The sequence below is a fragment of the Tursiops truncatus genome, chromosome 20, assembly GCF_011762595.2.
Source record: "Tursiops truncatus isolate mTurTru1 chromosome 20, mTurTru1.mat.Y, whole genome shotgun sequence".
Classification (NCBI taxonomy): Eukaryota; Metazoa; Chordata; class Mammalia; order Artiodactyla; family Delphinidae; genus Tursiops; species Tursiops truncatus.
Genome location: NC_047053.1, coordinates 9,167,199 through 9,192,951, shown reverse-complemented (window position 1 = coordinate 9,192,951; position 25,753 = coordinate 9,167,199). Strand labels below are relative to the sequence as shown.

General features: G+C 43.5%; 1 protein-coding gene across 8 annotated transcripts in view; it reads right to left on the bottom strand.

The window, feature by feature from the left end:
- Positions 1-22,220, bottom strand: part of LOC117309537 (C-type lectin domain family 10 member A) — a 36,462-nt gene extending 14,242 nt beyond the window's left edge. For 2 of the 8 annotated variants that reach the window (XR_012328795.1, XR_012328797.1), the window contains exons 1-9: positions 21,663-22,216; positions 20,662-20,850; positions 19,235-19,351; positions 18,821-18,925; positions 18,662-18,733; positions 18,486-18,557; positions 18,239-18,325; positions 17,999-18,150; positions 17,405-17,511 (exon numbers count right to left, since the gene is read on the bottom strand). Coding sequence is in view for 5 of the 8 variants with exons in the window: in XM_073798393.1 (XP_073654494.1) it covers positions 987-1,120; positions 16,612-16,646; positions 17,405-17,511; positions 17,999-18,150; positions 18,239-18,325; positions 18,486-18,557; positions 18,662-18,733; positions 18,821-18,925; positions 19,235-19,351; positions 20,662-20,728 (948 nt within the window). In the remaining 3 variants the exon portion in view is untranslated. The other 6 variants (XM_073798393.1, XR_012328796.1, XM_073798394.1 and 3 more) reach the window with 6 other exon arrangements.
- Positions 22,221-25,753: the final 3,533 nt, after the last annotated feature.

Genomic DNA, 25,753 nt, shown 5'->3' with positions numbered 1-25,753 from the left:
ACATTTTTTGTTCAATTTGCAAGTCTCGGCTTGCAAATTCAATTTGCAATGCGTCGGCTATGCCAGATTCATTGTGCTTCCTTCCAGTCCCTGCACCCTTTCTGGATATTGATATTCTTTTTTTTTTTTAAATAAACTTATTTATTTATTATTTTTTGGCTGCGTTGGGTATTCGTTGGCGTGCAGGCTTTCTCTAGTTGCTGCGAGCAGGAGCTACTCTTCCTTGTGGTGCGCGGACTTACTGCGGTGGCTTCTCTTGTTGCAGAGCATGGGCTCTAGGCACACGGGCTCAATAGTTGTGGCTCGCAAGCTCTAGAGCGCAGGCTCGTAGTTGTGGCACATGGGCTTAGATGCTCCACAGCATGTGGGATCTTCCCGGAGCAGGGCTCGAACCCGTGTCCCCTGCATTGGCAGGCGGATTCCTAACCATTGCACAACCAGGGAAGTCCCTCGATATTGATATTCTTAATATTCAGAACCTGTCACAAATTGCCCACCCTCATCTAAGTCAACCCCACTCCAAGCATTCTGACTTTTCAGAGCTGGGACAGTCTCTCCTTTGTGGCACCTGTGACACCATCACACCCCAGTCCTCTCCCAACCAGGCTGGAATTGTTTGATTTTGTCTTTGCTGTGGGGGTGACCATTATCATGTGACCTTGACTCACTTATTCCAAACTTGGAGAGCTTGTGCAAGTTGGGAGAATTTCTTTCGTTTTTTTTTTAGGTTATAATGTGCTTTATTAATTAACACAGATCACGACTTCCTTTGTTAATCATTAAATATGCATTTATGGCATGATTTTCATTCCCAACCCAAAATGTTAATCCACCCTCCATTGCTGCCTGTCGTTTGTTTTCAAACAAATCTGTGTTGTAAATAACTTTATGCTCTAGATCTTTGGAAATTTCTAATTAGATATTTTTCAGTGTCATTTATTTGTCGAATTTTTTTTAATTAAAAAAAAAACAACCCTGGGGCTTCCCTAGTGGTGCAGTGATTGAGAGTCCACCTGCCGATGCAGGGTACATGGGTTCGTGCCCCGGTCCGGGAGGATCCCACATGCCGCAGAGCGGCTGGGCCCGTGAGCCATGGCCACTGAGCCTGCGCGTCCGGAGCCTGTGCTCCGCAACGGGAGAGGCCACAACGGTGAGAGGCCCGCGTACCGCAAAAAAAAAAAAAAAAAAAAAAAAGCATTATTGGACATAAATGGTAGCACTGTTTTCTTATATCAGTCTCCCAAGGCAAAAGAAATAAAAGCAAAAATAAACAAATGGGACCTAATCAAACTTAAAAGCTTTTGCACAACAAAGGAAACCATCAACAAATGAAAAGACAGCTTATGGAATGGGAGAAAATATTTGCAAACAATGCAATCAACAAGGGGTTAATATCCAAAATACACAAACAGCTCATACAACTCAATACTGAAAAAACAAACAACCCAAACAAAAAATGGGCAGAGGATCTAAATAGACATTTTTCCAAACAAGACATACAGATGGCCAACAGGCACATGAAAAGGTGCTTTACATTGCTAATTATTAGAGAAATGCAAATCAAAACCACAATAAGGTATCACCTCACACCAGTCAGAATGGCCATCATCAAAGGGTACAAATAATAAATGCTGGAGAGGGTGTGGAGAAAAGGGAACCTACTTATGCTGTTGGTGGGAATGTAAATTGGTGCAGCCACTATGGAAAACAGCATGAAGGTTCCTCAGAAAACTAAAAGTAGAGCTACCATATTATCGAGCAATCCCACCCTTGGGTATATGTCTGGAAAAGATGAAAACTCTAATCTGAAAAGATACATGCACCCCAATGTTCATAGCAGCACTATTTATAATAGCCAAGACATGGAAATAACCAAAGTGCCCATCAATAGACGACTGGCCTAGAAGATGTGTGTGTGTGTGTGTGTGTGTGTGTGTGTGTGTGTGTGTGTGTGTGTATAAAATGTGTGTATATATATATATATATATGTATATATAATGGAATATTACTCAGCCACAAAAAGAATGAAATATTGCCATTTGCAGCAACATGGATGGACCTAGAGATTATCATCTAAGTGAAGTAAGTCAGACAGAGAAAGACAAATACCATATGATATCACTTATATATGGAATCTAAAAAATAATACAGATGAATCTATATACAAAACAGAAACAGACTCACAGACATAGAAAACAAATGTATGGTTACTAAAGGGGAAAGCGAGGTGGGTAGGGATAAATAGGAATATAGGATCAACAGATACAAACTACTATACGTTAAATAATTAAGCAATAAGGATTTACTGTATAGTACAGGGAATTATACTCAATATCTTATAATAACCTACAATAGAAAATAATCCGAAAAATATATATATATAACTGAATCACTTTGCTACACACCTGAAACTAACACAATATTGTAAATCAACTATAATTCAACTTAAAAAAAAAAAGAGCGAGTGAGTCCTTGGTTTGGTTCCTATAAAAGGGATTGGCTCTTGGACTACTGGTGGGGTCAGATTTCTGGGGACAAGGAAGATTGAACGTACAGTGGGCTGGGTTCAACAGAGCAGAGAAGATCTGTGCTTTGCTTCTCAGATGAAGGGCTGGCAAAAGACCTCAGGGCGAAGCCCTCACACCAGTAGGCCCACTGACAGGAAGTAGAAATGACACCTGTGAGGAAAACATGACGCCCTGCTCCATCAAGAATGATCATCCCGGGACTTCCCTGGTGGCGCAGTGGCTGAGAATCCGCCTGCCAAAGCAGGGGACATGGGTTCGATCCCTGGTCCAGGAAGATCCCACATGCCGCGGAGCAACCAAGCCCGTTCACCACAACTACTGAGCGTTTGCTCTAGAGGCCGCAAGCCACAACTACTGAGCCCGAGTGGCCACAACTACTGAAGCCGGTGCGCCTAGAGCCTGTGCTCCGCAACAAGAGAAGTCACTGCAATGAGAAGCCCGCGCACCACAATGAAGAGCAGCCCCCGCTCGCCGCAACTAGAGAAAGCCCGCGCGCAGCAACGAAGACCCAATGCAGCCCAAAATAAATAAATACATTTATAAAAAAAGAAAAAAAGTATTATCATCCCCAGGACGAATAGGGGAAGAGGGAAGGGAGAGCATCCAGAATTGACCTGAGCCTGAAAAGGACAGAAAATCCAGAAGTGAGTAGATTCTTCCGAATTGACAAGGTGATTTTCTGCCATTAGCGATAACGTGTGCTCCAGAGCAATGCCAGGATGTTATACAGAACTAAGTAAAATTCCATTTCAGATGTCTGATTCCTGTGACTGTGAAATACTGTGTCTGCTCCTTGGGAAAGCTCCTTCCTCCACCCTCCACCCCATCCCAGGAGCTGAGACTATGTCAGGGAAGGGGCAGGTGTGGCTCTCCCTCCTAGGACTCTATCCTTGAGGCTGGACAGACATTTGAACTAGTAACTGCAAGTCACTGACAGCCCAAAGCAGGAAACCCAGAGCTATAGAGGGATTTATAGCTCGGGAGGATTCTTTATTCTACAGAGGACAGGGGAACCTATCCTGAAGATGTGTCTAACCCAATCCTGAGGTCAGTGGAGAGACAGAGTCTCAATCTCCTCCAATTAATAATTCAATCTGTGATCCAAACTCCCATTTATTTCCAAGGAAACCACAAAGTCACCCTCCCCCATCTTCCCTCCTACTCTCCCTGCCTCCTCAGTCCTGTTATCTGCAGAAAGTTGGAGAATGTGATTCCTGGTTTCCTCAGGCAGCCCAGGTACCAGGGTCCGGAAATTCTGAATGAAGGGCCATAAAGTGGAGAGATTCCACATGAGTGACTGAATCCTTCCTGACTGTGTGTGAAGGGCCCAGCATTCTGTACCCTGAGATCCCCTAGCTCCTGACTGTGGACCATAAATAAGAAACAGGTTGGAATACAGGCAAAGGGTTTATTTAGGTAGCAGTGGGGGATGAACCCCACCTGGCACCCTTTTCTCAGGGAGCGTTTCCTCTCCTTTCCCCTTCTTTCCAGCTCCCTGACTTCCTCATTTGGGAGGGGGTGCTAGCAGGACAGGAAGGAGCCAGGGGTGCAGTTTATTGTTTCTCCTCTGCCTCATCTTATTTCACTTCCTGCCTCTAAATTCCCCAGAACTGCTGATGTCTCCAGATACCATGGACTCTGGTCTAGAGGAACCCATTTCTCTTCTCTTGCCCAATTCAGACCTGGCCTGCTAGAATCTGAACCCCTGACCCAGCTTCATCAGGCTTGCCCAGCTCTGGGCTTCCCTGCACTCAGAAGTAGAAGTCAACCAAGGATTCAAGACCATGGTGGGAAGGAGGAGAGAGGGTGATGGAGAATGGGATTTCCTGACTGGAACAGGAGGGGAGGAGCAGGCGACAGTAGCAAATTTTTACTGAGCGTCAAGTCTGTGATGGAGATTGTGTCAGACCACCCCACCCCTACCCCCAGCAAGCATCAATCTGTTCTCTGTATCTGTGAGTTCAGGTTTTTTCAGATTCCACATACATGTGAGGTAAAACTGTATTTGTTTTCTCTGTCTGATTTATTTCAAGTAGCCTAATGCTCTCAAGGCCCATCTGTTACCACTAAAGGCAGGATTCCTTTCTTTCTCATGGCTGAATAATATTCCATTATAGATAGATAGATCGACAGATAGATCTTCTTTATCCATTCATCCATCAATGGAAACTTAGGTTGTTTTCATGTCTTGGCTATTGTAAATAATGTTGCAATGAACATTGAGGTGCGGAAATTTCTTCAATATAGTGATTTTGTTTCTGCTAGATAAATACCTAAAAGTAGAATTGCTGGATCTTATGGTAGTTCTACTTTTAATTTTTTGAGGAAGCTCCATACTCTTTTCCGTAGTGACTGCGCTAATTTACATTCCCATCAACAGAGCATAAGGTTTCCCTTTTCTCCACGTCCTCACCAACACTTGCTATTTCTTGTCTTTCAGATAATAGCCATTCTAATAGGTGTAAGGCAATATCTCATTGTGGTTTTGATTTGCTTTTCCCTGATTATTAGTGACGTTGAACACATTTTTATGTACCTGTTGGCCATTTGTATGTCTCCTTTGGGAAAATGTCTATTCAGATCCTCTGCTCATATTTAAATTGTATTGTTTGTTGTTGTTGTTTTATTTAGTTGTATGAGTTCTTCATATATTTTGGATACTAATCCCTCATAGAATATAGAATTTGCAAATATCTTCTCTCCATTCAGTAGGTTGCCTTCTCATTTTGATGGTTTCCTTCACTGTGCAGAAGCTGTTTACTTTGTTGTAGCCCCATTTATTTATTTTTGCTTTTGTTTACCTGGACTTTGGAGTCAGATCCACAAAAACATTGCTAAGACCAATGTCAATGACATTACTCCCTATGTTTTTTTCTAGGATTTTTACAGTTTCAGGTCTTACACTCAAGTCTTTAATCCATATTGAATTAATTTTTGTGTATGGTGTAAGATAGTGGTCCGGTTTCATTCTTTTGCATGTGGCTGTTCAGTTTTCCCAACATCATATATTGAAGGAGCTGTCCTTTCCCCATTGTATATTACTGGCTTCTCTGTCATAAATTAATTGACTATATATATATGTGGGTTTATTTCTGGGCTCTCTGTTCCATTGATCTCTGTGTCTGTTTTTATGCCAATACCCTCTGTTTTGATTACTACAGCTTTGTAATATACTTTGAAATCAGGAAGTGTGATGCCTCCAGCTTTGTTCTTCTTTTTCAAGATTGCTTTGGCTATTTGGGGTCTTTTGTGGTTCCCAAGTCTTTTTTTTTTTTTTTTTTTTGTGGTACGCAGGCCTCTCACTGTTGTGGCCTCTCCCGTTGCAGAGCACAGGCTCCGGACGTGCAGGCTCAGCGGCCATGGCTCACGGGCCCAGCCGCTCCGCAGCATGTGGGATCCTCCCAGACCGGGGCATGAACCTGTGTCCCCTGCATCGGCAGGTGGACTCTCAACCACTGCGCCACCAGGGAAGCCCCCAAGTCTTTTAATATTATGAATTTCTCCAGGGATGTGGTATTGTTCTGGTCTAATATCTTGGTATTACCAATGGCTTGCACTTGGTTCTTTCTCCCACAGTGTGAAGCAGACTTAACCAAGCTATCATTTCAGCTGCTGTGCTGGGTGCGCATTACTGTCAAAGCATACTTGTAAGCTCTCAGGTACATGGTATATGGCTATTGACTTGACTAATGAATTCTTTTCCATTCCAATTAGAAAAGAGATCAAAAAAATAGTTCATATTACTCAGCCATTAAAAAGAATGAAATAATACCATTTTCAGCAACATAGATGGGCCTGGAGATTATCATACTAAGTGAAGTAAGTCAGAGAAAGACAAATATCATATGATGTCACTTAGCAAAATCTTTAAAAAATGATACAGACGAACTTATTTACAAAACAGAAACAGATTCACAGACTTAGAGAATGAACTTATGGTTACCCGGGGGAAGGGTGTAGGGGAGGGACAGATTGGGAGTTTGGGACTGACGTGTACACACTGCTATATTTAAAATAGATAACCAAAGAATCCGCCTGCCAATGCAGGGGACACAGGCTTCATCTCTGGTCTGGGAAGATCCCACATGCCATGGAGGAACTAAGCCCATGTACCACAGCTCCTGAGCCTGCACTCTAGAGCCCACGAGCCACAACTACTGAGCCTGTGTGCCACAACTACTGAGGCCCACACACCTAGAGCCCCTGCTTCGCAACAAGAGAAGCCACCACAACGAGAAGCCTGTGCACCACAACAAAGAGTAGCCCCCTCTCGCCACAACTAAAGAAAGCCCACACGCAGCAACGAGGACCCAGTGCGGCCATAAATAAATAAATAAATAGATTTATTTTTTTAAATAATAAATAAATAGATAACCAACAAGGACCTACTGTATAGCACAGGAAATTCTGCTCAATACTCTGTAATAACCTAAATGGGAAAAGACTTTGAAAAAGAATAGATACATGTATATGTATAACTGAACCACTCTGCTGTACACTTGGAACTAACATGACATTGTTAATCAACTATACTCCAATATAAAATTTAAAAATTTTTAAAAGTTCATATTCACATGGGACAGACAATATTCACCTACAGTTTTGCCTCAGGGCTATTTAACTCTCTCATCCTCTATCTTAATCTAGTCCTGAAAGATCTGGATATCTGGACATCCCACAGATGTCACACTGATCCGCTACATTGATGACATCATGCTGACTGGACAGGAAGAGCAAGAGGTAGCTAGTACACTGGAGGCCTTGGTAGGGCACATACACTCTACAGGATGTAGGGAGATAAACTCTATAAAAATTCAGGGATAAGCCACTTCAATAAGGCTGTTACAGTTCTTTTTTTTTTTTTAACATCTTTGTTGGAGTATAATTGCTTCAGGGTTCTTGTGGTTAGGGGATTTCTAGGATATCCCCTCCAAAGTAAAAGATAAATTGTTGCTGTTTGCATTCCCCACCACCACCACAAAGAAGAAAGCACAGTGCCCGGTGGGCTTCTTTGGGTTCTGAAGGCAGCACATTCCACATCTAGAAATACTGCTCTGGTCCATATACCAGGTGATGCAGAAGGCTGCCAGTTTTGAATGGGATCCAGTGCAGGAACAGGCACTACAGCAGATTAAGTCTGCAATGCAACCAACCTTGCTATTTGGGCCATATGACCCACAGACTTTAAGTTTTGGAGGTGTTAGATGCAGAATGGAGCTTATGGAAAGCTCCAGTAGAAGAGTCACAACACAAGCCTCTGAGATTCTGGAATAAAACCATGATATCTGCAGCAGAGAATTAGATGCACTTTGAGAAATAGCTTTTGACATGTTACTGGACCCTGGAAGAGATGGAATGTTTAACCATAGGATACAATGTAACCATGTATCTGAAACTTCTCATTATGAACTGGGTTTTGTCAGACCTACCAAATCATAAGGTCAGACATATACAGCAACAGTTCATGCTCAGATGGAAATTGAATCAAGCCTAAGCAGGACCAGATCAAAGGGCCCAAGTGAGCTACATGAGCAAGTAACACCCCTAGCCCCTCTCACCCACCACATTTGCATCAGTTCTCTTCCCTGGTTTTCATTTGAAGGGGGAGAAAAAGCCCAAGCTTGGTTTATGTATGGATCAGTTGAGAACATGGGCACAAGCTGAAAATGGACAGTGGCTGTGTTACAGCCACATTAAGAAATGATTCTGTATATCTCAACATAATAAAAGCTATTTATGACAAACCCATGGCCAACATAATACTCAATGATGAAACACTGAAAACCTTCCTACTAAAATCTGGAACAAGACAGGGATGTCTCTCACCACTTCCATTCAACATAGCATTGGAAGTCATGGCCACAGCAACTAGACAAGAAAAAGAAATAAAGCGTATCCAAATTGGAAGGGAAGAGGTAAAATTGTCATTATATGCAGATGACATGATACTATATATTGAAAACCATAAAAACTCCACACAAAAACTACTAGAACTGATAAACAAAATCAGCAAGGTAGCAGGATATAAAATTAACACACAGCAATCTGTTGCATTTCTTTACATTAACAGTGAAATGTCAGAAAGGGAAAGTAAAAAGACAATCCTATTTAAAATTGCATCACAAAAAAATATTTAGGAATAAACCCGACCAAGGAGGTGAAAGACTTACATGCTGAGAACTATAAAACATTGATAAAGGAAATTGAAGATGATTCAAAGAAAAGGAAATTGAGCACAAAAGATACCCCATGCTCTTGGATTGGAAGAATTAATATTGTTAAAATGGCCATACTATCCAAAGCAATCTACAGATTTAATGTGATCTCTGTCAAATTACCCATGACATTTTTCACAGAACTAGAACAAATAATTCTAAAATTTATATGGGACCATAAAAGACCCAGAATTGCTAAAGCAATCCTGAGGAAAAAGAACAAAGCTGGAGGCATAACCCTTCAAGACTTCAGACAATACTACAAAGCTACAGTAATCAAAATAGCATGGTATTGACACAAAAAAAGGACATATGGATCAATGGAACAGAATAGAGAGCCCAGAAATAAACCAACACACCTACGGTCAATCTATGACAAAGGAGGCAAGAATATACAATGGGGAAAAGACAGTCTCTTCAACAAGTGGTGTTGGGAAAGCTGGAGAGCTACATGTAAATCAGTGAAATTAGAACACTCCCCTACACCATATACAAAAATAAACTCAAAATGGTTTAAAAACCTAAATATAAGACATGACACCATAAAACTCCTAGAATAGAACATAGGAAAAACATTCTCAGACATAAATCATAGCACTATTCTCTTAGGTCAGTCTCCCAAGGCAGAAGAAATAAAAGCAGAAATAAACAAATGGGACCTAATCAAACTTAAAAGATTTTGCACAGCAAAGGAAACCATCAACAAAACAAAAAGACAACTTACGGAATGGGAGAAAATATTTGCAAATCATGTGATCAACAAGGGGTTAATATCCAAAATATACAAACTGCTCATACAACTCAATACCAAAAAAACAACCGAATCAAAAAATGGGCAGAAGACGTAAATAGACATTTCTCTAAAGAAGACATACAGATGGCCAAAAAGCACATGAAAAGACACTCAACATCACTAATTATTAGAGAACTGCAAATCAAAACCACAATGAGGTATTACCTCATACTGGTCAGAATGGCTATCATTGAAAATTCTGCAAATAACAAATGTTGGAGAGGGTATGGAGAAAAGAGAACCCTTGTACACTGTTGGTGGGAATTTAAATTGGTGTAGCCACTGTGGAAAACAGCAAGGACATTCCTTAAAAAACTAAAAATAGAGCTACCATATGATCAAGCAATCCCACTTTTAGGTGTATATCTGGAAAAGACGAAAACTCTAATTTTAAAAGATACATGCAGTATTACTTACAATAGCCAAGATATGGAAACAACCCAAGTGCCCCTCAACAGACAATTGGCTTAAGAAGATGTAGTATATACCCAGTGGAATAGAAAAGGAATGAAATATTGCCATTTGCAGGAACATGGATGGAGCTAGAGAATATCATACTATAAGTGAAGTGTCAGAGAAAGACAAATATTATATGATATCACTTATACGTGGAATCTAAAAAATACTACAAATGAATCTACATACAAAACAGAAACAGACTAACAGACATAGAAAACAAATCTATGCTTGCCAAAAGGGAAAGGGAGTGGGGTAAGGATAAATTAGGAGTATGGGATCAAGAGATACAAACTACTATACATAAAATGGATAAGCAACAAAGATTTACTGTATAGTGCAGTGAACTATATTCAATATCTTATAACAACCTTTAATGGAAAATAATCTGAAAAAATATATATATATAACGGAATGACTTTGCTATACACCTGAAAATAACACAATATTGTAAATCAACCATAGTTCAATTAAAAACAAAGATTTGTGTACCTCTGCTGTGATGCAAACTCACTGCATCTGCAGCATTCACTGGGGTCCCTCTGAGTCACTCCCTTGGGCTTGGAAGACAAGGGAACTGAAACAAACGTGAGGCTCGTGCTGTTTGCTGTATTGTGAATAATAAAACCTTTTCTCTCTGACCAAGTGGTGTCAGATCTTCTGCTCATACATATAAAGTGATGGCAGACTAGCTCATTAGCTTACAAGAAGGACAAAAATACAGACACTTCAAGGAAATCTCACACTCTTCATATTTCTTGACTTGGGTTATGTTAAAACAATCATTTTGCCACTTTAAAAAGTGTAAAAGGAATGCGTGTGGCTATAGGGAGTTGTAGTTGTGTGATCATGAGTCTTGTTGGAGTTTTAGACCCTGGTATATAACAAACAGTTCTCAATCACCTGCCTCCCAGCTTTGTCTGTGAAATTTATTACCTTGACAGTTATAATTAATCAAAGTGGTGGAGACTATCTGAAACAATGATAGCAAAGAAATAGGACTGTGTATGCAAAAAAAATGTGATTTTTTTGTGTGTGTGATTTTTTTTTTAATCAAGGGAAAAAAGACAGTAGTTTTTTCCCTAAAGTGTTTAGTTGTTCCAGAATGTGTAAATGATAATGAAGGGTAAAACCTGGGTGGATAAAAAGTTGTAGAAGGTTTGTGAAATTAAATTTATTTTCCTTGGACTTTATATAATACCTATAAATAATGGCACTAAAAAGAAGGAATGGAATGTATTAAAACTGGCAAGATTGGTTTTATATTGATGAGTTTATTATAACATTTTTAAAGTATGAGAATATTTTCCTGCCAAATATTATATTAAGGCAAGGCTAAAAATTATTTTTCTCTATTAAAATAACAAATCGTTCTGCTCTAAACAAGAAATAGTAAAAGCCATCGTCATCTATTTGGTCTGTTGAGAGAGCAGAGATTATATATCTCATCACAATAACTTTTTGTGCTTTATACTGAATTTATTACATCCTTGCTTATTAAAACCAGCAAGCAAAAGTTCCTCACTGCTCAATGTGTTAAGGTTTCTTACAATTGTGTTACTTTCTGCTATTTTTATTTTTTAAATATTTCACTGTCACCCTTGTAGAAATCTCAACAATTCTTTATTCCAGCATTCATGCTACAACCCTGGTCAAGTAATCAACTTATCTGATAACTTTTATTTATTTATTTTTATTTTATTTTTTTGGCTGCATTGGGTCTTCATTGCTGCATGCAGGCTCTTCTCTAGTTGCAGCAAGCAGGGGGCACTACTCTTCGTTGTAGCGCACAGGCTTCTCATTGCAGTGGCTTCTCTTGCTGCAGAGCACAGGCTCTAGGCGCACGGGCTTCAGTAGTTGCAGCACACGGGCCCAGTAGTTGCAGCACGTGGGCCCAATAGTTATGGCACACGGGCCCTAGAGCATGCAGGCTTCAGTAGCTGTGGCGTGTGGGCACAGTAGTGTGGCACGCAGGCTCTAGGGTACACAGGCTCAGTAGTTGTGGTGCATGGGCTTAGTTGCTCTGCAGCATGTGGGGTCTTCCCAGACCAGGGATTGGAACCCGTGTCCCCTGCATTGCCAGGCGGATTCTTAACCACTGCGCCAACAGGGAAGTCCCAACTTATCTGAAAAATTTTAATTTTGCCTTCTCAAGATCAGACCTTAAATTCAGAAAAATAAAATTCTGGGGCTTCCCTCGTGGTGTAGCAGTTAAGAATCTGCCTGCCAATGCAGGGAACATGGGTTCGAGCCCTGGTCCTGGAAGACCCCACGTGCTGCAGAGCAACTAAGTCCGTGCGCCACAACTACTGAGCCTGCGCTCTACAGCCCCCGAGCCACAACTACTGAGTCCCATGTGCCACAACTACTGAAGCCCGTGCACCTAGAGCCTGTGCTCTGCAACAAGAGAAGCCACTGCAATGAGAAGCCCACGCACTGCAATGAAGAGTAGCCCCCGTACACAGCAATGAAGACCCAACACAGCCAAAAATAAATAATAAATAATTAAATACATAAATTCTTTTAAAAATACATAAATAAATAAAAATAAAATAAAATTCTGAAGGTGTCTTTTACCCTAAACGATTTTGGGGGTTCCCCAGAAGGTCACTGGATCACTACAAAGATTTTTTTCTTTTCCTTTAGAGAGAGATGGTAACAAACAAACAAACAAAAAAGGTTCATTTGGTGTGCACCATATTCTTAACTATCTCACCACTATTTTAAGAGCTATATGGGAAGAGCTGTTCAATCAAAAGGGAATTCAGCCATCCCTAGGTTAATATGTACTGGCAAAATGTTAATGGTAATATAAGTGTTTCAGAGATTGTACACTCTACAGATTGGAAGGTGTTGGAGATTTGTCAGTGCCCTCATTGACCACAAAATGGTCTTCCTCTTTGGGAAACATACATCAAATCCTCATAAAATAGTTCTGTATTACGTTCAATAGATAACATTATTCCCCATTATGATATTGGTGGTTATTATAATAAATTAACTGTAGCTATTCAACCTTATCAATCTGTAAGTTTTGTTTCCTTCTGCTCTTGCCTGAAGACCCTGTTTGTAGCTATGTGGTTTAGAAAAATGTCTTCAACAAAGAAGGGTAGTCTGAAAGCCTCAGGAAAGGCATGGTACCAAGTATTCTTAAATACTATTATTTCAAGGGACACACTCAGGAGTATGGGCTTCTGAGCAGATGTTGCTTAGATAACTGTCAGTTCCATCGTTAGACTGAGTCAGGATTTCCAGGACTATTCTAGTCTAGACACAGAGAACTTCATGAGCCTTGAATGCTGACCCAACATCCAGCAGAACAAGAATTAATTAAGTGGGACTGCATAAAGTGATGAGGGAAATGACCTGGAAGTTATTGGTTTGGAGTATTATTGGTATGGTTTTAATGTTCTGTGCCCTTGGCTACACTGGGTTCCAGTATTTTGTGGCCACAGAACTCACTGGGTACTGCTGCTCCTTATGGAATCTCTTGCATATTGGGCAGTGTCTTCTGGACCCATCAGTTCCAGGTCCCCTCAGAGCACTTTCCATCAAGACCTCTCTCTGCTCCATCCTGATGATTTTTATGTGATGCTGGTGGGCAGGGTAAAGTGAAAGGGTGCTGCTTCCTGGGAGCTAAATTTTGTTTTTCCCATACCTTCCTTCTGACATCACCCTCTTTAATTTTAATTAACATTAACTGAGACACTCCTATATGCCAGGCAGTTTTCTTGGTACCAGTAGAGTAATGAATGGGTCCTGTCCTCTCTTAATGGGAACCTTTAGCTTTGAGCTGTTTCTCCATGATTGACATGCTTCCCCTGGTATGCTAGATTGTTAGAAAAATAGCAATTTCCATCCCTCCCTATACACATTCTCTCCACAATATGGCTTTGTAGTTCCTCCCATCAAAAGGTGGAGTCTATTTCCCAACTCTCTGAATCTGGGCTGCCTTGTGATCTACTTTGGCCAATAGGATGCAGCAGAAGTGATGCTTCAGTTCCAAACCTAAGGCTCCAGAGTCCCTGCAACTCTTCAGATTACTCTCTTGGAACCCTGCCCAAACACTATGCAAACAAGCCCAGGCTAGCCTAACATGGTCCATTACCCCAGCCCATTACCCCAGCCCATAGCCAGCCAAATGTCAGACACAGCAGAGAGGCTGTCCTAGACCAGCCAGCTCCCAGCCAACCCACCACAAATGCATGAACCAGTCCAGCTAAGATGAGACACGCCTAGCCAGACTAAAAAACCACCCAGCTGATCTACAGACCTGTGAGGTATAATAAATGCTTGTTGTTTTAAGCCACTGAGCATTGGGGTGGTTTGTTACATAGCAATAGGTAGCCAATACACCTGGGATCTTATCTACTTTTCCCAACAATTCTGGGATCTTCAAAGAAATGAAAGAATTACCTTTCCTTATTACCCTAAGTTTACCTGACTTTTAAGTGACAGAAAAAGAATTGAACTCAAATCTATATGAAAGGAAAATGCTCTTTTCACAATAACATAGGACTTTCCAAGACCTCACCTAGCTTCTCCATTCTGCCATTTTAAGGTTGTTAAAAATCAGGTGACATGAAATACATCAGATTTCACAAAAGAGTATATACTGTGTGATTTCATTCATAAGAAATTCTAGAGTAGGCAAAACCAATTAGCTGTGAAAGAAAGCAAATCATTAGCTGCCTGGGGACAAATAAGTGGGTTAGACCGCAAAGGGGTATAAGGGAACTTTGGTGGGTGATGGAAAATGTTCTATCTTGATTGGAGTGGTAGTTACCTAGGTATTCATATTTGTCAAGAGTCATCTCTACTCTTTAAGTGGGTGCATTTTATTGGGTAAGAATTACACCTCAATAAAGCTGATTTTTAAGGTTAAAAAGAAACAGAAGTTGGTGAGGATGTAGAGAAAAAAAGAAACCCTTAGGCACTGTTGGTGGGAATGTAAACTGGTGCAGCCAGTATGGAAAGCAATATGGAAGTTCCTCAAAAAATGAAAAACAGAAGTACCATATGATCCAGCAATTCCACTTCTCGGTTTATATCCAAAGGAAATGAAAACAGGATATCAAAGAGATATCTGCAGTCCCATGTTCATTGGAGCATTATTCACAATAGTCAAGATATGGAAACAACCTAAGTGTCTATCAGTGGATGAATGGATAAAGAATAATATAATATTCTACCATATATCCATTATATATATGTATATATAAAATGATGGAATATTACTCAGCCATGATAAAGAAGGAAATCCTGCCATTTGCAACAGTATGGTTGGAACTTGAGGGCATTTATACCAAGTAATATAAGCCAGACAGAGAAAGACAATACCGTATGGTATCACTTACATGTAGACTCTTTTAAAAAAAAAAAAAGTTGCATTCACAGATAGAAAGTAGAAGGGTAGTTGCCAAGGGCCGGGAGTTGGGGGGAACAGGAAAGGGTTGGTAAAAGGGTAGAAACTTTCAGCTATAAGATGAATAAGTTCTGAGAACCTAATGTAAAACACAGTGACCATGTGACCAACAAGGGATTAATTTCTGAAATTTACAAACAGCTCATGCAGGGCAATATCAAAAAAAACAACCCAATCAAAAAAATGGGCAGAAGACCTAAACAGACATTTCTCTAAAGAAGACATACAGATGGCCAAGAGGCACATGAAAAGATATTCAATATCACTAATAATTAGAGAAATGCAAATCAAAACTACAGTGAAATACCACCTCACACCAGTCAGAATGGCCATCGTCAGAAAGTCTATAAACAATAAATGCTGGAGAGGGTGTGGAGAAAAGGGAACCCTCCTACACTGTTGGTGGGAATGTAAATTGGTACAGCCACTATGGAGAACAGTATGGAGGTTCCTTAAAAAACTAAAAATAGGGAATTCCCTGGTGGTCCAGTGGTTAGGACTCCACACTGTCACTGCCAAGGGCCCAGGTTCAATCCCTGGTCGGGAAACTAAGATCCCACAAGCTGCGTGGCACGGCAAAAAAAAAGAGAGAGAGAAAGAAACTAAAAATAGAGCTACGATAAGGTCCAGCAATCCCACACCTGGGCATATATCTGGAGAAGAACATTGTTCAAAAGGATACATGCACCCCAATGTTCATTGCAGCGCTGTTTACAATAGCCAAGACATGGAAGCAACCTAAATGTCCATCGACAGATGAATGGATAAAGAAGAAGTAGTACATATATACAATGGGTATTACTTAGCCATTAAAAATAATGAAATAATGCCATTTACAGCAATATGGATGGGTCTAGAGATTATCATACTAAGTGAAGTAAGTCAGACGAAGACAAATATCATATGATATTGCTTACGTACAGAATCTTTAAAAAATGATAGAAATGAACTTATTTACAAAACAGAAACAGACTCACAAACTTAGAGAACGAACTTATGGTACCAGGAGGGAAGGGTTGGGGGGAGGGATAGATTGGGAGTTTGGGATTGACGTGTACACACTACTCTATTTAAAATAGATTAATAATAAAATAAAATAAATAACCAACAAGGACCTATTGTATAGCACAGGGAACTCTGCTCAGTACTCTGTAATAACTTAAATGGGAAAAGAATTTGAAAAAGAATAGATACCTGTATATGTATAACAGAATTGCTTTGCTGTACACCTGAAACCAACACATTGTTAATCAACTATACTCCAATATAAAATTTTTTTAAATAAAATAATTATAAAAACCACAGTGGCCATAGTTGATAGCACTGTATTGTATAATTGAAATTTGCTAAGAGAGTAGAACTTAAGTGTTCTCACCTAAAAAAATAGATAAATATCTGAGGTCATGGATATGTTCATTAACTAGATGGGGGAATCCTTTCACAACGCATACCTGTATCAAATCACGATGTACACTTTAAATATCTTACAATTTTGTACCTAAGTTATACCTCAATAAAGCAGAACTTTTTTAAAAAATACCTTAGGAACTCTAGATAATCTTTTAAAAGTTAAGGGGGAAAAAAAAAAAACCAACTCCAAACAATGGCAGTGCTCCAATCTCCCAGGGATTATTCCTCTCCCACAAGGAGAAGGTCCCCCTCCCCCAGCCCCGCCATTTCCTTGGCCAGGTGGTCCGCTCCCCTAGCTGCCCTTGCTCAGCCCAGCCTCGCAGATCCAGTGGTAGGGTCTCTGGCACGCGTCGTCATTCCACTTGCCATCGGGGTGGAAGTGGGCACAGTCCTCGCCCCCACCCAGCCCGTGCCCTTGCCAGTCGTCCGGCTGGCCTGGCTTCCAGTTCCTGAGGGGAGAGGACAACAGGCAGCTAGGGAGGCACAGAATCCAGGTCAGGGAGAAGGGGCTGAGGGTCAGACCCTGGAGGAACCGAGCTGAACGAGGAAGAAGGGCACAGAAACCCGGGGCACTCACTTGAAGTTGGTCTCATAGTCCGTCCCATCCGCCCATTTCCAGACTCCATCCAGATCACTGAGGCCCATCCAGGTGTAGGAGGAGCCTATATGGGCCTGGACAAAATCCTGGGACAACAGAAGGGCAGTGGTGACTTCTCCCCACCCTGCCAACTCCTTGGACTAGCAGTTCTGAACTTCACGTGTTCATGAAACCCGTCAAGGAGATTCGGGGTGTTAATCCCAACGCCCGGGGCCAATTAAACCTCTGAGGGTCTGGCTCAGATGGCAGTCGTTGTTAAAAGCTCCCCAGGTCGGGCTTCCCTGGTGGCGCAGTGGTTGAGAGTCCGCCTGCCAATGCAGGGTACACGGGTTCGCGCCCCGGCCCGGGAAGATCCCACATGCCGCGGAGCGGCTGGGCCCGCGAGCCATGGCCGCTGCGCCTGCGCGTCCGGAGCCTGTGCTCCGCAACGGGAGAGGCCACAGCAGTGAGGCCCGCGTATCGCAAAAAAAAAAAAAAAAAAAAAGCTCCCCAGGTGATGCCAATATGCAGCCAAGGCGGAGAACCACGCTCTTCAATGGGACGTGTCTTGGACCTGCGCTCTAGGGGCCTCACCTGTTCCTCTCTGGAGTTGATGACCACCAGGTAGGCATCCTCTTGCTGGCAGTACTTCTCAGCCTCGGGCCAGGGCTTCCCCGAGGAAGAGAACCAGTAGCAGCTGCCTTCATGCTCCAGCCAACTGGTAGGACAGCAGTTGTTTTGCGAGCCTAAGGGGCCGGGGCAGGGGAGGGTCTGAGATGCTGTCTGGGGGATGTGGGCAGACGCTGGGGCCGGCCCACCCCTTGCAGCCCTCACCATTGCTCTTGAGAGCAGCCATCTTGCAGGTCAGGGAGTTCAGGTTCTTGACCAGCTGTTGGACTCGCAAGAGCATTTCGGAATAACCTGGGACGCACACGGATGGGCAGTGGGGACAGTGCCCTGGGTGTGGCTTCTGCTCCTTGAGTCCCTGGAGACCAGAGGTCCACGCCCGGGGCCCCAGCCTAGGAACCCCCTTGCCCTCCCACACGCCTCATGCCCAGGTGGAGGGGAGCAGGGGCCTGACCTGCTTTGAGTTCCTGCAGCTGGTTCTCCAGGCTGCTCTCCAGAGAAAGCACCTTGTCATTCAAGCTACGGGCTGGAAGGGAGGGCACTCAGCACCACGTGACTGCTCCCATTTCTCCCCCTGCCCTGAGTGCCTGGCACTCACCCCTCCACACACTCTCCCGAAGGGTCTCTCACCTGCTTGCAGTTCCTGCTTGTGACTTTCCACCTCAGCTTTCAGAGATGTTATCATTTCTTGCAAACTTCCACCTGGAGAACACAGGGACTCAGGGCTCAGGAGTCAGTTCCTCCCCCTCTCCCACCGCACCCCACCCCAGTCCAGAGCCCCTTCCATACCAGGCTCACCCTGGGATTTCAGTGCCTGGACCTCAGCCGTGGTGTTTGAAGTGAAGTTGCTGAAAGTTGTTCTCAGGGTTGCCAGGTCCCTCTGAAACTTGGAATCTGATCAGGCGGATGAGACAATCAGTGCTAAGGGTTATCAGGTCCTCTGTGCCAGCACTGGGCAGGGCACTTGACATGCATTGTGTCATTGGGTCCCTACAGCGTGACCCCACCCAAAGGGATGGGTACTATTGTTATACAGTATTGCAGGTGAGGAAACTAAGGCTTAGAGAGGGGACGTAATTTGACCTCATTCCCCAACTGATGTGACAGGGCCAGCAGTCATCCTCATTTATCACTCTCGCCACCAGTGCCCCCACCAGTGCACCCCATTATTTCTCTCTTCCCTGCCCACCCTGTGCCCCTCACTTTGGGATCCGATCACACAGATGCCGACCAGCAGGAGGAGGCTGAGGCCCAGGGAGAGCAGGAAGGAGCGGGTGCTGGAGAGGAGCCGCTGCAGGAAGGTCTCGAGGGCAGGCAGCCCTGCAAGAGGAGAGGGTGTCAGGACGAGGAGGGTCCAGGACGTGAGAGACGGGGAGGAGGATAGGGCCACGGGGACCTGCAGGGAGGAGGGTGCTGCAGCTGATGCTGGGGGGAGGCTGGACAAGGAGAGTTGTGGGCGGGGGGACGTCCAGGCCACTGACCCCTCATGGACCAGCACAAGTGCTCAGTCATACGGGCCCCTCACACCCCTGGGGACACATGTACACAAAGACACACAGACAGGGGATGATGGCGATGTATAAGGTCCTATCATCAGAGCTGGGGCACCAGGCAGGAGGACCCAGGGAGAGAGACGGCGACTACCTTAGCAGGCTCACACTCATCAGTGAAAACAAGTTAGAAAATGGGTTTACTAATATGGGGCACATTGCACTTGCCCATAAGGAACACACACTGCTGACCTCTGGATTAATAAGTAGAAGTACAAGTAGGGCACATATATAGGAGAGAAGAGATATACTGTTGGCCATTAAGGTAAAGGCTCTACAAAGAAGTTATTCCTCAAGACTTTGGAAATAAGGGCTTCCCTGGTGGCGCAGTGGTTAAGTAATCCAGCTGCCAATGCATGGGACACGGGTTCGAGCCCTGCTCCAGGAAGATCCCACATGCTGCAGAGCAACTAAGCCTGTGAGCCACAACTACTGTGCCCACATGCCACAACTACTGAGGCCCACGTGCCTAGAGCCTGTGTTCTGCAACAAGAGAAGCCACCGCAACGAGAAGCCTGCGCACCACAACGAAGAGTAGCCCGTGCGCAGCAACGAAGACCCAATGCAGCCAAAAATAAATTAATTAATTTAAAATAAAGACTTTGGAAATAAAAGAAGGAAAAATAAAATTCTGGAAAATGTACACTAGGTGCTTTTAACATGCCGAGGCTGGGAGGTAACAATCATTATGGCTGCAATGGTTTTAAAAGACAATATTAGCAATTTCCTTCAGTGTAATTAATCTGGGCCTACGTTTTGTTATTCCTGGATGTGTCCATAATAATAATAGCTACAATAAATAGCCAGTAAATCTTTTAAGTGGCAAAATTAAAAAAAAAAAGAGAGAGAGAAAGAAAATGGGTTTACTCTCATGCCCTTCCCCAGAGCACAGGAAGCCAGGACTGCTGTGGACCTTGAATCGTGTTTTTATTGGGGTCCCCAGAGGCTGGGGCCTCCCCTTCAGAGTGAGAGACCCCACCAGTACATATGGTAGAGGTGCAGACATGACACGACAGCAGAAATCCTTCTAAACATATTCAGAGGAGATTTTAGGAAAGACCATTTCCCCATTCATCTTACCATCTGTAAACCCCTGGCTTTTCCCTTCACTCTCCAAGTACTGGAGGTCTTCATACTTCACTGACATGTTTGGACCAACACGGCCTCTGAGGCTGTCAGAGCTGAAGTAGAGGCAGGGCCAGCGGCCAGGCTGGGGAAGGAGCTGGGATAAAGATGGAGGCTGGGACCAGGTAAGACCCACGTGCAGGGCTGGAGATAAGGGAAGAGATGAGGGTTGAGAAGAAGCCCAGGGTCAAGGCTAGCAACGGGGGATGGGCTTGGCTTTGCAGCTGAGGTCAGAAGTGGGGTCAGGATTGGGCTTTGAGCTAGGGTCAGGTTGAGTTTGGGGTTGACAGTGCAGGTAAAGTTGGAGCTAAATGTATTGCTAGGACTGGGTCTAACACTGGGAGCTGGAATCGAGGTTGCGTCTCCTGCTAGGACTGGGGTCAGTACTCATGTTGAAGCCATGGATGGAGCTGGACCTAAGCTTGGTGCTGAAGTTGGAAATAGGAGAGAGTTGAGGTTCAAGCTTGGGTGGGGGCTGGTGTTAAGATTCAAGCTGACTTGGGACTTCCCTGGCGGTCCAGTTGTTGGGACTCCCCGCTTCCACTGCAGGGGCAGAGGTTCAATTCCTAGTTGGGGAACTAGGATCCCGTGTGCCACACTGCACGGCCAAAAAACCCACAAAGGTTCAAGCTGACTCTGGGGGTGAAGATGCCATTGGGGTTAAAGGAGGAACTGGGGTTGGTATGGCGTTCGGCTGGAGTGGGGGCTGAAGACAGGGCTGGAACTGGGCTAGAGAAGGGGTTGAGTGTGAGTCTCAGTTTGTGACTGAGGTTGTGGCTGCCACAATTCAATCTGCATCCAGTGAAGGGAAGAGAGTCTAAAATCTCTGCTCGGTCATTAAATCCCCAAGCTGCCCCCTTATATATCTTCCCATTCAGTCTCACAGTCCCCTCTCCCTGCTTTCTCTGACATCCTCCCTGCCCCCTTAGTCTCACCTGCATCCCCAACCTGGTTACCTGTGAAAAGTCCAGAGGCTATGATTCTTGAGTTCTTTGTGCAGCGGTGACCAGAGCTGGAAAAAACTAAATCCTGCAGAGTTGGGATGGAGGTGACTGAAGGAGGAGCCACCTAAGTGACTGGAGACCTGCTGGTCTTTGTGTCTGAAAGACCAGGAGTCTATAATCTGGGAATCTCCCGTTTCCCTGATTGAGGCAGTAAATAACAGGATGGAATTGAAATCAAAACGCAGGCAGACGTGGTGTGCACAGGGCAGCTGGATACGGGGCCAGCTCTGCTTTCCTCTTGCAGGGAGTGTCTACTCCCTTTCCGCTTCTTTTGAGTTCCCATGACTTCCTCAATTTTATCATTTGGGAGAGAAGCACTAGACCAGAAGGAAACAGAGGTGCAGTCTGCCCCACACCTCCTTTCACTTCCTGCATCTGAAGACCTCAGAATCCTTGGTGTCTCCATCACTGCAAACCCGGGTCCAGAGGAGCCCATTGCTCTGCTCTCGCTCAATCCTGACCTGGGGTCCCTGGCATCTGAGCTTCCTCTGGGGCCTCAGCCATCATGCTCCCCTAGCTCTGGCCAGCTCTCTTCACTTCGCTCGGAAGGAGGGAAGCGGGTGGTGGAGAGTAGGATTTCCTGGCCGGAATGGGAGGGGAGAAGCCAGGGGAAAGAACAGAATTTATTGAGCACGCAAATCTGATGAGGATTGTGCCAGACACTTGCATTAACCATTCAATTTCCACAAGAACCTTGAGAGGAATTTTGGATGATAGACTTAGGATCAGAGCCATTGTGTGACTTGCCCAAGATCTCACCCCTGGTAAGCCAAAGGGCCAGATTTCCAGCCCAGTGCTGCCGGACACACTAGCCTGGGCTCTCTCCACATACACTGTCCTCACGAAAGGAATTCAATTTAATCCTGTCAACTCTGTAAATCCCTCTAAGGGGGCTGCTCTGAATTCACACACACAATCTTTTCACAGTTAAGCAAGATTCTTAGAAGGGGAGGAAGGAAAGCAAATACATTTCAGTTTCTATTTTCTAATTAAATGGGATTGTGTTCTGCTACTTGCTTTTTAAAATTCATTTAACAATGTATTTAAATGAATTTTAACAATGTATCAGGAACATTTTACCATATCAGTTCATAAAATGTCCTTTATTCATTTTTCATCTTCATCTCATTTCATAATCTGTGCCATAATTTATTGACTAAGCTTTTCCCTATTGATAAACATTTAGGTTGTTTCCAGTTTCGTTTTGTTTTCTTGCTTTACTTGTATTTATTTGGTATTTGAATTAGTATTTGTTACAGGTTGGGTTATTGGAAGCCAATTTGGGGTGCAGTCTATTTATTAGGGATCCACATCTGTGAAAGGATGGGGAAAGAAGAGGAGGAGGCAGAGGAAGAAGTTAAACAGATGCAAAGACCCCACAAAGCTTTAGCCAACCCAACTGCACCACCTGTCAGAGCTGCCCATCACTGGGCTGAACCAGGGCCTTTATTACCTGACGTTGCTCAGTCACCAGATGCTGCCACCGCAGCAGGGGTGAGACCTCAGGGGAGGTGGCTGTGTGCACAGGTTACACTCCCCACAACTGGGCAGCAAGTCCTTCCTGGGAGCGGGGTCTGGGTCTCTCATCTCTGTGTCGACCCCAGTACTGTATTAGTTTCACACCTTAATTGGGGATAATCAACATTTTTGCTTATTATTGAATTATTGATTATTATTGAATTAAAGATTATTGAATCTTTCTCACAAAGAACATGGTATGTTTCTCCATTCACTCATCCAAGCATTTACCCATTCATTCAACAAGTATTTACTGGGTGTTGATAAAAGAAATTTTCACATATTGAGGTATGGGGAAGTAATTCTGGCTTTTTCATGAGCTAACTTGAATTTTATGCTAACTAAAACAGCCTGTTTGTGGCCTATCAAATATACATTGTGGGCTTCCCTGGTGGCACAGTGGTTAAGAATCTGCCTGCCAATGCAGGGAACACGGGTTCAAGCCCTGGTCCGGGAAGATCCCACATGCTGCGGAGCAACTAAGCCTGTGCACCACAACTACTGAGCCTGCGCTGTAGAGCCCAAGAGCCACAACTACTGAAGCCCGTGTGCCTAGAGCCTGTGCTCCACAACAAGAGAAGCCCCCGCTCGCCACAACTAGAGAAAGCCTGCACACAGCAACGAAGACCCAATGCAGCCAAAATTAAAGTAAAAATAAATGGCCCTTAAACACACACACACACACACACACACACACACACACACACACACACACACACACACACACTGTACATCTGCTTTAATTAGTAAAGGAAAGCGTACACTGACCAGAAGTAAAGAATGTCCATGTTAAAATAAAGATTAAATGCCCCTCTTCTTGGGATGCCAATGCTGGTCCTCCTTTGATGATAAGACTCCCTTCCCAGGTGCCAAGGCCATACTGACTTGCTGTGTACCTTTTGGTCTGGCTTTTTTGAAACCTTGAAGAAACATATCCTTCAGAAGTAAACAAACAGGTAAAAAAGGCCCTGGTCACAGAGCTTATATTCTAGTGGGTGACAGATAAACAGAATAAATGAGCAAAATATAGGGACATCCCTGGTGGCACAGTGGTTAAGAATCCCGCCTGTCAGTGCAGGGGACATGGGTTCGATCCCAGGTCTGGGAAGATCCCACATGCCACAGAGCAACTAAGCCCGTGCACCACAACTACTGAGCCTGTGCTCTAGAGCCCGTGAGCCATGACTACTGAGCCTGCGTGCCACAACTACTGAGCCTGCGTGCCACAACTACTGAACCCACAAGCCTAGAGCCCGCACTCCGCAACAAGAGAAGCCACCACAATGAGAAGCCCTCACACTGCAATGAAGGGTAGCCCCCGCTTACTGCAACTAGAGAAAGCCTGCACACAGCAATGAAGACCCAAAGCAGCCAAAAATAAATAAATAAAAATTAATAATAATAAAAATATGTTGAGTAAAATATATATAATGTCACACGGTGATAAGTGCTGTGGAAGAAAATATAGCAAGGAAGTGGGTAAAATAAGGTCAATTTTTAACAGGCTGTCAAGACTAGGATGTCAAGAACAGCCTAGACTGGGAAGATGATTATCTGAGCAAAAGTCTGAAAGAGGTGAGGGAGAAGTAGATGAATCATAGCGGGAAAACCTGGAGCTCCAATTCTTCAGGGCCTGTAGGCTATTGTCACGGATTTGTTTTTACCCTTAAGAGGGGCAGGCTTTGGAGGAGGGGTCAGAGCAGAGGACTGAGTGAACTGATTTACATTTAAACTGTAACAATGTGACTACTGTGTTGTGAATTTCATGAACTGGGACCAGAGTGGCAACCCAGAGTCGGGGAGAGGGACAAATTCGGAGGTTGGGATGAACAAACACACACTACTATATATAAAATGGATAACCAACAAGGACCTGCTGTATGGCACAGGGAACTCTACTCAACATTCTGTAATAACCCATATGGGTAAAGAATCTGAAAGAGAACGAATATATATATACGTATAACTGAATCACTTTGCTGTACACCTGAAACTAACACAACATTGTAAATCAACTATACTCCAAGAAAATTTTTTTAAATAATAATAAGAGCCATTGTAATAGCTGGGTGAGAGATGATGGTGGTTTGTGCTTGGTGGTGGTGAGAAATGTTTTGATTCTGAAATACTGTGAAGGTAGAATTGACAGGATTTTTGCTGATAAATTGCACGTGGATTTTACATACACACACAAAACAGTTCTCCTTCTAGTCCCAAAAATAAATGAAACTTTGAGCATTTCCCATAAATTGCTGACTCTCTAGGAAAAACAACTTTCTCCCTGCCTTTGTAATGCTGATGCCTTAAGATCTCTCATGACCTTTTGTGCACAGGCTAATCATGTGAGAGAAGTTCTGTTTTGCCATCAGGAGCAGACTGATGAAAACTTGTTAAAACTGGTTATTGTGCAGTATTTTCCTTTGAATACCTGGTGTGGTTTTCTTTGGTAAGCCTGTCCTCCCAAAGTCTGATTCCCTTACAACTTTTTTTTTTAGTTTCAGCTAAGCAGTTTAATTTATATCCCT